Genomic DNA, 12,838 nt, shown 5'->3' on the forward strand with positions numbered 1-12,838 from the left:
AATATGGCATCAATGTTAGATTCCACTTATCAAAAAAGAAAAACTCTGTTCTGAATCATGAATGGAAATGTAGCCTATTCCATTTGAATTAAGCAGGAGAAAGCGTCATTTAGTGCTCTTTCTTATGTTAAAGAAGACCTGTGTGATGATGGAATCTCTGACAAAAATAGAAGATGTGATTCAAGGGGAAAGAAAATTTATTTTCCTTTTTTTTTTTTTTTTATTCTCCTTCTGTCTCTCCATTATTTCCTTAGGACCAAATTCAGGTATATATCTTGAATTGTACAGAGAGGAATATCATCTATATATCTGATAAGGGAAATCATATGCTTGAGAGTTCCCTTTGTTCCACCTTAATGTGAATGAAGCTCTTAATGCATTACAAGACAGTGTATCCAAAACAAAACTGAGCTCAGGCCTTATTGAAAGTGGCTCATTTAGAAAATTAGAACACCAAATGCCAGGTTTGGGTACCTAAGTGACACATCTTTTAGAAGAGAAATCAAGTTCTGCCTGGTACCTTAATGAAAATTATGGCCTGTGTTTCTCTGCTAGAACAGAATTGGGACCAGTCCATACCAGTGAGGATAAATCATGGGAAAAAGGGGAGAATCAGGTGTGCATTGTTTTAGTTCTGCCTGGTACCAGAATGATAGATACTCAAAGGGGAACATTGCCTATGCTTCTCTTTTATGGAGCATTTTTCTGCCACAGAAAATAGTTTAGTATTACTAATTAATGCAGTAGTTAATAACGCATTGAAGTTCTCTTGAAACTCATTGATTAAAGTGGCAGTTATAAGGATTTTGTTGTTTCAGCTAATTATAAATTCCTTAAAGAAACATTTCTTGAGAGATGCTGGATTCTTACTGAGCATGGAAGTACCTTGAATTACACTGCATTTACTGACTTCTTTCCGTATTAATTAGTGTTCCAATTGGATTTTTCTGTTTTGTTTTGTGTTTTGGATCTTTTCAGCTGAGCTTGGTGATTATGATCCTGATGAACACCCAGAGAATTACATCAGCGACTTTAAGATTTTTCCCAAGCAGTCACAAAAGCTTGAGAAGAAAATAGCTGAAATGCATAAAAATGAATTCAGGTAATTTATAATGCTGTTTGGTAAAAAGACAGCTAAGAAATACTTTTATCTGTTTCCAAGTAGCATATGTTAACTTAGGAGGGTTTGTTCCATGAATTATAATCGAAGCTCTACCAATATGCTGTCTAATAAGCTGTGTTTGAAAATGTGGTTTCAGCTTAGGCAGTTTTCTCTGCCTGTTAACCTTCATTAATCATAGCTGTTTCTTGCATGACTGCTGGTAATTTAAACTTCATTTGCTTGAAATGTAGGTCTGGTTAGTGGGAACAGCTCTCATGATCAGAGCTGCTCTGGTTGATTAGTGGAATAACATCTTTCATTTATGGATCACACGTTTTTTGCCCAGAAATTTCTGTCTGTTGAGCAATTCTAAAATTCTTGACAGATATTGACCTGATTGAAACTATAATTAGGTTGTTTTATCTGTAGGTGGTTAATATAGTGGTGAATTGCACAGAAATGTATTTAAGTAACTTCCTTGGAAGACAAAGGAGGTGAGATCCAGGACTCTCTGCATGCTCTTTTTTCTAAATTTTTAAATACTGTAACAAAAAGGAAAGGAGAAAACAGATTAGTCAATCTTCTGGTTTTTAAGTTAAATGAGTTTTAGGAGACAAGTAACAGTGAGCTGTGCAACTGTACCCTCTTCAGGGTTGCCAGTGAATGACATGCAGAGTGTTGAGAGGGAGCTTTCCTGAGGCCCTCAGCATTTTGCTTAGTTGAGGATAATCCTTGGTACATGGGGAAAGGCACAGGATATGCAGAAAATCAAATGAAAGCAAATGATTACACGAAATAAAAGAACAGTTTTAATTGAAAGATTACAAGGCTCTTTGCACTTGCTTACCCCTGTGTTTTGTTTTCGTATTTCAATATATGCAAAAAAAGGAGAAAAATTCTTTTTCAGAAGAGTTAAAGCTTAAAACACTTTTTATTTCCAGAAGTCTATAAAACATGTTTTTAAAATAAAGTGCAACATTCATGACAATAAGATTGCTAGTATTAACGTGTCTTCTCTTTTTTCCTTCCTGAAACCTATAAAATTTCTTTGCATTTCTTTCAGTGAAATGATGTTTTAAATGGCATATATCTAACATTTTTAAAGCAGCCCAGCCTGCACTGTACACGGACCCATAGAAACAGCATTTTAAAATAGGAAGAATAATTTCTTGCTGGTATTGTTCCATGCAGTGTCTGCAGATTTCCAAAGGATAAATTCAACCTTTAAAAACCAAGATATTAATCAGTTAAGACAAGGTGCAATTGAAAAGTCTGATAAATTCAGTCTTTCAAGAACAGGCTAGTGCTTTATTTAAACTTAGGAGAAGAGAAGGAAGGCTGGTAGGCCAGTGCTGGTGGGTTTTATGTTTCGTAACACTGGGAGAGATGTATTTTTCTGTGTTGGTTTGCTTTTTCATTTATGTGTAATTCTGAACATCCTTTGTCAATGTAATCATCTAGTTCCTCTGTTATGAACAACCAGACACACTTTTTAGTTCATCTTTTAAATCCCCTTTCCTGTTGGTGTAATCTGTCTGATCCTGTGACAGTAAATGTTATAAGCTTTCACACAGGTCCCTCTGGGATTCTCCAAGTCCTGAATTCCTGCCATCAGTGGTTGCTCAACACACGAGGATATCCCTGAATTTCTTCAGTAGTCTTGTTAAGGCATACCACTCATTATTGCCTTTTGGAAATCAGATGGTGTCAGGCTGATTTTTTTTGCTTGTGGATCTGCTGGTTCCTATAAAAATCCGCAGGAAGTGTTTGAGGCATAACTACAATTTATAGAAGAATTCTCTTCATATATCCCATTTATATGTTCCATAATTCTCTTTCTATTCCATATTTTACCTGTTTGTATGCTGCGAGTTTCAGGCTCAGTGGCTTGTAGCTCTTTGCAGCCCTCATGAACTGCCATCTTTCTTTTCTGTTTTCTTTGCTTAAGTCAGCATCTGGTGTGCCTTACCTATTTGTCTATTTTCAGAGAACAAAGTTTCAGAGCTGTCTGGGTAGCTGCTATCTGGCAATTTCCCACTGTAGCTCTGTCTTGCCAAAATTGATCATCCTCTAACATTTTTTACATCAGACATTCACCAGTCACACACAAGTTTTACCTTTTTCTGGATATTTAATCTGTGTATGTCTATTCTAGCAGTACAAATCAATAAAACATATCCGACATATCATGAACTATATAGAGAGGGTTCCAGTGCTAGATGATCAGATTTACATATCTAGCTGGAAAAAATGATAGGAAAAACAGGCTTCTCTATGGCATTGATTAGCACATCTGCTTCAATGCATCCTTCAGCAAGTTGAATTTTCTGATAAAAATTAATATTGTGCTGCTCAACTAATATTTTTAAAAGTGCTGCAAAGGTTTCATCAGGCCTTTTCTTACAAGATAGTCCAGTGACATGTTAGCTGACATCTAACATGAGAGAACAGATGAGTCTGAGAGCCTTTTTAATCCAGATGCCATTCATGTGCCTTCAAAATTGTTACCTCTCAGTTTCAGCTCTGTGTCTGATTCTTTGTTTTCTTCACATGTGTAAACAAACAAAGATCGTGACATCTCTCTCCAGCAGTAGGCTCCCATATAACCAAAGCCCACGGGCTTGGAAGAGGCCAGTTCTTCACTGAATCCTTTGTCAACATCCTTAAGGCCTGTTCATTGGTCCCATCTTTTCTTCTGTCCTACAGAATGAGAGAAGAATTTAGATTTAGAAGGGAACATGAAGGTATGATGGGAGTGTCTGGGAAGCAGCAATAGGGTACTATGACAGCTTCCAGTGACCTGGTGACTCATTGGGTGTTATTTAGAAGCCTTTTTTATTACTTAAAGCAGATGTATGACATGTTGTCATTATTTCTTACTGGTTTTGGCTATGAGAACTTCACTGGATTTTAACAAAATATGACCCATTATGTGACTTTCTGTTGCACTTAATTGCAAAAATATAAATGTAACAGACAGAAATTCATAGCAGATTTGTTGAGTTGTGATTATCTTGTGAATTTTAATTAATTATTCTTCCCTTATTAACGAAGGGGGAGGTACAGAACAATACAAAAGACAGAAGAGAAAAACACCTTCTAATAAACTTGATATCAGGTCTCATGTTCTTCAACAGAGTTTCTTACTCTGATAAAGTTCCCTAGTTTTGGAAAGATACTTTTCAGCCAGAGCTCCCAGAGGCTAGCCACCTGAAAATACAGAGATTTCTAAGGGAAAGATTGACATAAGTCCCTATCAAGGGAATTTCTTCTTGTAGGACTGATGTTTTGGTAGGGTTTTTCCTTATGTTTTTTTTTCGTTTTTTTCCTTTTTTTTTAAGAACTCACTGGTTGAAAATCAAGCACTTTTTTATCCCATCTGAAAACTAATAATCCATTTTAGTTCTTATATGAGATATTGCGCCATGCATTTATAGAAGTGTTATGTAAAAAGTCTTGGATTTATCTGAAAGCCTCACACAAATATTTACTTTTTCAAAAAATTTATAAAGCTACATGACCTGTTCAAATGCCTGTTTTCAATGCTGACCTCATATAAGTAAATACAAGTTATTTATTATTCCCTTGGATAGCCAATGTGGATGCAGGCTTAAGATACTTGAGTGTTACTGAATTGGCTGTTGTCTCCACTTTGTGTACCAAATGCTTTGCAAAGCATTTGTGTGAAAGATGTGTGAAAGATTATCTTTTGGGAGAAGGAAAAGTTTCCTCTGAGGATGTGAAATCACTGCCATATTCTGATAGTAACTATCTCAAAACACATTTAAAGTGTTAAGCTAAAGGGAGTATTTTCTTGAAAACCAGAGTAGAAAATTAATGCTTGTCTTTGATCCAAGCTAAATGAAAAGTGTTGCTTAAATTTGTTTTGAAAGGCATATAACATTTTTATCCTTTGCTGCATCATCTACATTGCAATTACACAGTGAGGATTTAAGCATTTTTCAATTTCCTGTGCTGCTTTGACTCTTACTGCGATCCCTTATCCATACCATCAGTTCCCATGTGGCTTTTACCCTGGTGCCAGCAGGAGCACAGTATATCCCACTGATGCGGCTCTCCAGCTCTTGTGCAGCTGTCAGTGGAGCCACTGGCAAACATAACTACAAATGTTACTATCTGAGTACAATCTGGGAGGCTGTCCTAGAAGGCTTGGCAACGGTTGCTAGAAAATGCTTTTCTTTGTGGGTGTTGTTATAATTTCATTCTAGATTAAAGCAACTTCTTTCATGCTGAGTACATTGAAATTCAGCATACATTGAATACCTCAAAAAGCACTAAAACTAAGTTACCATGTAGCAAGTCCAGAATCAGGTGGATTTATTTCATTTAAGTGCTTCTTGCAATTAAAAGAACATATTATATGGTTTTATGTGTAATGCTGGTGGCAGACTCATCTACACTTTATATTTAGCTTCTGGTACTACGCTAATCACATTGGTATCTAACAGCCTCGTACACACGAAGGGAATTCAATTGAAAGAACAGACAGTATGTTCCAAAACTTGCAAGTGACATTACAGGAGACAGACCCCACTTTTCTGGGGACCGAGGATTTGTTGAGGTTTAAGTGGAGCTGAGGAGGATGTCTGGAAAAGAGCAGAGCTTGGGCTACTGCAGGGATAAGTGCCTTCCAGGCCTCAGGGGCCAAAGTCTTTTTAATTCCTAGTTCTAAAAAATATACCGAGGACTTTGGAGGGCCGAGTCCAATGTCCTCTTCATTTCAGCTTTGTTATCCCATACTGCCTTCCTTAGAGTTTCCCAATGTAGGTGTTTAGAGCTGTGTATCAGACAATATGTTGGCAACTGTCACTGCTACTTCAAAAATAACTAATTCTCTAAGTATTAAAACACCATTGTGTGTGATGCAATAGGTGAATAATTTGATTCTATTCTGCTACATTTTCCTAGTGTTTTCACTCCAGAATTCATATCAGTTGTAATCTGCATGATTTAGAGAGATGGTTGGAATGTAGTCACCTAGTCCTTTCCCTGAAGGATTCTGTGTGTGCTAATTTCCTCAAAGCTTTTTTCTTCTGAACCATACTTTTCCAACAGAAGTGTGCTTAAAACCAATTCAAATCAAGGAACTGTTCTTGTAATTCTGGATTGACTAACTAGAAAGTAGTGAGATATTCTTTTGTTGGATTAGTGTTTGCATGGCACAGAGAATATTTCCAGAAGATTTACGGTGAGGCACAGCTTTATGTGAGCAAGAATCTAATGGAAGAGGCAGGTGAAGCAGTAATCTAGAGAAAGGAACTTCACAGACAAAAGAACTGACTTTGCCATTCTCTTTTGAAAAACTGAAAAGATATATCAATACATGGGATTTTTCTTTTTATATAATTCCAAGAAGTAGTCAGTAGAAAGGATAATCTGAGTTGAAAAGGTCGTAAAATTTATGGCAACATTGAAAATTTTTTAGCTTTAGGAGAGATTTGTCTTGTGTGCGTGTACTTGTGCATGCACTGAATTTTTTTACCTTTTTATTCCCTGGAAGAGTGGTCATAATCATGATCTAAAAATGTCATTGTTTCTATCATGCTAGTTGTTGACTGTCTCATGGTGAGGTTTGGATTCAGGTTCTGCATACTTAACACACTGTTATATTCAGATATCTGTGTGAAATTCTCCAATATATGGATTTGTTCATCAGCTGGAAGGAGCTATTTCCTCTGTCCCCCTCCTCCCTCCTCACCTCTTCTCTATTTGGAGAAGGCTTTACGGAATAGGTGTGTCTGAACCAGAAATACTAATCTACTGTGATAATGAAACCAGAAAGCTTAGTAGATTTCTCTGTATCATGGGAATACATTTTAAATTAATAATAGGTAAATTAAAACTGCATCTCTTCTGTAAGTGTATTCTGTCTTTGAACACACTTAAAGCTGTCTGTGTCACTGCATCACTTTGTGAAATAAAGATGAAACACAAATGTCTGAACACAGACTTCCAAGACACCATCTCAGTCTGATCTCTGAAGTCATACAAATAATTAGAAATGTTCTGGGAGAAGGAATTGTGTAAGTGGCGCGTATCACCACAGCATGCATGCTGTAAAATTAAACCCATAAGCCTCTAATAGACTCAGTAAAAGAGTTTGATTATTGTTTTAAAGTGATTATTTGGGTTTTACTGAGATTCTGTCTGAGAGAAAAAAGAATTTTGCAGTAAAAGTTAAAATTGTTATTTAACTGTTCTGCAGCTTTCTAAGTTCAGTATGTTTCAGCAGTTTTCAGCAATTCATTTACTTCCTAGATGATAATGTCTCTTTCTGTATACAGACCCATTTAAAGTCTTTCCTCTGCCTTCAGTGCCAGGCTGGGCAGTTCCTGGGGAGCTGCACTGCTGCTTGGGCAATGTGCCGAGGCTGGCCTTACTATTCTGATAAACTGAACCACAGCCTACAATGCAATTTCATTTACCATTATCTTCATTTAGTGCTTTTCTTTGAAATTATCACCACTGGTGTTCTATTTTTCCACTGCAACTGAAACATTAGCAATCATAGCAGGTTTACTTCAATACCACATAGCACCATTATTGTGACTAAAACCAGTAGCAAACAGACTTAGTTTAAAAACATCTCTACTATGTGCTAAAATCTTCTGAGATTAAAGTAAAAGCTGATCAAGACCATTAGCACTATAATTTTATCAAATTGGAGTCTCAGCTACATGCAAAGACACAGCAGCAAAACCTTATTCATGTGGTAAGCAGTTGTGTGTTCAGTGTACAGTGTAGCTAAATGCACTGATTCTTTATGCAGGGTTCTAAATTTACTTTATGTTAAAAGGAAACCCAGGTAACCCTGTTCTGCTGAAGGATGTCCTCTACAAGCTCTGGGATATAACAGCAAGAATATTTAATGGGAGGACATTCTTCTTGAGGTTGTTACTGTTGTCTCTCCTGAGACCATGATGAAATACGACCATGGTTGCAGGGCAGGGCAAAGAGTGAGCCTGTGTTGTTTAAAGCATTATAGCTGGTTTCCCTGGTTTGCATGGAGAGGAATACATGATGTTGCTAGAGACCAGATCATTCTGTACATATTTATTTATTATTTTATTGAAAGACATTAATACATCTTACAAACCATGAATGTCCAGAAATTAGACATAGATAGGACATACTCTAGTAAAGTATTGCTATTGTATTTTGCAGCAAGTACCTTTGCTTGACATAGAGATGACGCAAAAGGGTGGGCTGTAATTGTTATTACTAGTCTGTTAATAGTAGGATCTCACATCACTTCATAAGTCAGTAAGAGGATCAGGGAATACAAATCAAGTGACCTCATTAATGTCCTTGAGGAACCAAGAAGGTGAGAATAACATTGAAAATATTTTTTCTTTGTTGTTATTACTCTATGGTCTTTGTTAAAAGGCATTAATGCTCAATCCTGTGCTATTTCATCCTTAACTTTTACTGAGATTTATGACTTTGGTATGTAACAGATACATATTTCAAAGGAAAGGTATGAAGGGAAGAAAATTCTGGAGTGAATTGGTATTGGCAGTGAGTGAAGCAAGAAGACCTTCACTGTGACACACCCTGGAAGTTATTCCCTGTTGAGCTTCCTTGCCTTTGAAGTGCTTCAGAGTTAGGGACCCTGTGGAGAACAAAAAGAGCTTTTGCATCCTCTAGTGCATACTTCTCATGAGCCTCAAGTTAAAAACAGAGTGTGTTGCATACTTCTCAGTGTTCTGTTGGAATATTTGTTTCATTAAAATTTTATTAGGAACTTTTGGATTGATAGATTCCTGGGTTGAATCATTAATTTGTAGCTAATGGCTGTGGAGCTCTAATTTCACAAGTAATCCACTTTTTATCATTTTTATGGTATGCAGAAACTTTTCTGAGTAGTGGTTTCTTTTGCTGGTCCTCTTCAATACCTTTGTATGCTGCAGATGGGTGCTGTAGTGCCTGGAACAGATAGAAAGGGAATATATATTTCCCTTAATGCTGAATATATACTGAAAAATAAGGTCAAGAGCAGTAAATGCACTGAGAGACATGAATTTCCAAAGAGTACTGGGTTCCAAAAAAGCAAAGATGTGTTGCCTAAATATTCCCTTTTTTTCCACTGTAAGAGGCAATAGTTGAAATACTTCAATAAGTGAGTACACTATAAATTCTTATGTAGGGCTGTTTATTGGACATAGAAAGCTTAAGGGCTTTTTAACAAAGAAAATCAAAGGCATATCTAATGTTAGATCAGTGATTGGTAAAAAAAAATGTTGACTTTGCTGATAGGATTTGCTACAGTTATATTTTTATTTAGAAAGAAAAATTTCATTACTAAGTTACACACAAAAAGCGTATTATCAAGGCTTAAATATTAATCCTTTGATAAGAGATGAATGAGGATTTTTTCATTTGATATTGTCCTTGACTCTTGTGCTTTGTGATGTTCTTTTAAGGCTTTGCACTGTAGCCATCTGATTAGCCTGTAATTGGATAAGATCAAATTTGTCAATGTCTTCTGCTTTTTTTTCCCCCAAGTACCGCAGCTTGTTTCACTTAATGCACACAAAATTAGCATAGTTTCAGAGGCTATAGGGGAGCCTGATAACATTTTTTTTAAATGGCTCTTTAACAGTAATAGCAAGTTAAGATGTTTTTCCCCATTTGAATATGCCAACTCCCCAGACAATAACGTTACAAATTACTTGTCACTTTTTGGTCCATTGAATCCAGAAGATTGACTATCCCTTGTACCAGCAAACAGAGGTGGATAAAAAAAATGCATTTTATGATCCTTTATTTTTGTAAGGCCTAATACCCAATAAACACTCAAACTGTTTGGCTTTTTACTATGCAACATAACTATTCTAAGTAATTTAGGTCAAACTAGTTAATTACTTCTGTCAAGTGCAGTCGACTGGTACATGCAATGAACTTGTTGCTCTTTTAGGGGTCATTTATGGTCTTACAGTTGTGATGGCACATAAAGTTGTGATTTACTAGTATTTAAAATGGAGAAAAAACTTAGTAGACCTACCAAAAAATTGACTGGAAAAATAAGCATTTTTGTTTTGTTTGCTGCTTTCTTGCTGCTTTCTGCTTAATTATTAGCTATATAAATAGACATTTGTAATTTTTGGTGGAAATGGTGAGAAAGAGACCAAAGTAGGAAAGAGAAAGAAGTCCACTTCTTCTCTAATTTTTTTTTTTATAATTTAGAAGCAAAACATCCACAAAAATGTGGTCTGAAATAAAGTGAAGGCTGTGTAGTGTCAAAAGAGGTCCACAGCTGATACTGAAGAAGCCCAAGAAATATCATGGGGTTGACTAGGAGAGGATGAACAGTGAAGTAAAAATGAGCAATTTTAAAACTGTGTAACAGAAAAGGTTATTGATACTTACATTGCCACAGGTCATCATCCTGTTATGTTCAAAATAGGATTTGATATCCAGAAGCATGCTAGATGTTGTTTTAATTGTTGAACTGAATTTTAGGCCAGATACTGGATATCATATGTCAATACTTGTTGGTTTCTACCTGATGGGGAATAACAGGCTTAGAGGGAAATTATTGGGAAATTGGCTACACCAATCCACGGTTTTAAGTGTTGTTAAGTGTTTAAGTGTGAAGTTTTAAGTGTTGATTTCCATGTACAATTGGTCACAGTGTGAGGCTGGATTCACAAAAAAATTTTGGGGTAGAATAAAGTATGACTATTTCTATGTTCCTTGAAAATTTGTTTATGGCTCTTTTCTAAATTTTTTTTTTTTGTCATTTGCATGAGAAGTGTTCATGAGGCCTGGCTTTCTAAAGGTCCTAGGCACTGTTCATTATCATAAAACCATATTATCTGTCAGAATCATGTACTCTAGTCAAACAGGTACATAAATGAAATGAAACAGTTCACTTTCAAATAGGCATTGTAAATCCGTGTTAGAGCTTATTGTAGTGGCAGGAGTTACCAAAAATCAAGTAAAGATTACTCTAGATCTCAAGTCTTCATGCCACATTTTGGGCTTTAGTGTATATTTGCTGTTGATTATAAACCCCCTAAAAGTAGGGGTGTATAAATGGAAATGCTGACAGATTCTGAGCTATCATGTTGGTAGCAGGCACTGCTATAATTAGGCATACATCTGAGTAGGCAGTGTAATATGATTGCTGTGTTTATACCCTGCACTGGAAGGAATGCTTGTTAATCTGCACAATCCTTTTGAATGCGATAGGGAGCAAGAGTTTGTGGAAAAAAGATGCTGAGGTTCATTTCATACTCCGGCTGACATGAGGGTATATCAAAAGACAAGAAATACTTGCAGGATATTAGATAATTCTGGTTAGTTGTTGTTACCTCAGGATTTATAAAAACATCAGAATTTACCTGAAAAAGCACTGTACGATTCAGCAGAAGAGAACATGTGAAAAGTTTTCTGTCTTTTTATTACAAACAATACATGGTTGAAATAGTTTGAATGTCACTAAAAACTTTCCTTTCCTCTGTCCTTAGGCATTTAAACTCTCCAGTCAAAAGGTCTTTTCCACTTTTCTTTTTATGTAAAACTCCTTTTTCTTTTGTAATTTCAGAGGTCAGAGCCCAGCTGTTGCTGAATTTAACCTGCTTCTTAAAGCAAATTCTTTGGAAACTTACGGTGTTGATCCTCATCCTTGCAAGGTAACAGTTCTTTTTATTAACCTTTAATAAAATGTTCTTTTTAGTAACAGTAATGGAATTGATTTAGCTCTGGTTTTTATCCAGGCACAAATAGAGAGTAATTTGTAAAAAACCTGCCCTGGAAATACATATTATGCTTAAGCCTTGGAAATACATATTATGCTTAACATTTCTGCATCAGTCAAAAGAAAGGTCTCTCCAGGGGAGACAACAGAAGAACATCACAGGAGAATCTAGTAGACTGTCATGACATAAGCTCTGATTACAGTCCATAATTTCTTTGCATTTAAAGCAAAATTCCAGGACTGATTTTTTTTTTTTTTTTTTTGCCAAGGTTTTCAGTATTCAGCATTATTTTGACAAGAAGATGCAACAAATTGATAATCCATGGCAGATCAGTTTTTCAAACACCATCAAAATATGTAAATCTTAGGAAGAACAGCAAGCCAAATGTACAAAGAGAACCCACTTCCCATTCCCACTTTCCACTTTGTTGTTTTATGGTCCTCTATAAGAAGGTGATCTTAATTACCAGTTCTGATTATCCCGCATGTCTGCATTTTTAAATACTTGGTTGTATCTGCATAATCTGCAGTGTTTATCTTTAGTGTGACTTGCTTTGTGTTTGAACTGCTGCTTTTGCTGTAGCTAGGGTATTATCTCATCTGCTGGGACAGATGTTACAGTTCAGTTAGCTGTTCTGGTGGTGAGCACCCTTAAGCAGTCAGCTATAATGTAAAACTGCGTAAGATTTTGTATATACTTTGTCAAGAATGGTGCTCCTGTGTGAAAGACAGGGTCTGGTTCAGAGCTCAGTGAAGTCAGTGATGTAGTAAACTTTATTGGAAACTATACTGCAGATTTTAAAAAGGCATCCCAGAGACTTAGGTTGGCACTTAGAGGCATAACTGGCTCAGAATTTTCTCTTTACCTGTGTGGCAGGGCTTGTAGTGTAGGTGACAAGCACAGGTTCATCACCCATGCTTAAGGAAAATTTGTCCATCTTCTGGCAGTGATTGCAAAGCAAGGTTCTTTGCTGGCCCCTTTTGACATGCTCCTTCCGGTGCTGTGGCTGCCA

At 36.3% G+C, this 12,838-nt stretch overlaps 1 protein-coding gene across 4 annotated transcripts in view; it reads left to right on the forward strand.

Annotated features, from left to right (window-relative positions):
• Positions 1-12,838, forward strand: part of FRMD3 (FERM domain containing 3) — a 134,952-nt gene that overhangs the window by 96,060 nt on the left and 26,054 nt on the right. For all 4 annotated transcript variants that reach the window (XM_032096369.1, XM_032096370.1, XM_032096371.1 and 1 more), the window contains 2 exons: positions 979-1,102; positions 11,673-11,760. In XM_032096369.1, the coding sequence (XP_031952260.1) occupies positions 979-1,102; positions 11,673-11,760 (212 nt within the window). The remainder of the gene's footprint in view (positions 1-978; positions 1,103-11,672; positions 11,761-12,838) is intronic.

This window comes from Corvus moneduloides, chromosome Z (genome assembly GCF_009650955.1).
Source record: "Corvus moneduloides isolate bCorMon1 chromosome Z, bCorMon1.pri, whole genome shotgun sequence".
NCBI classification, from domain to species: domain Eukaryota; kingdom Metazoa; phylum Chordata; class Aves; order Passeriformes; family Corvidae; genus Corvus; species Corvus moneduloides.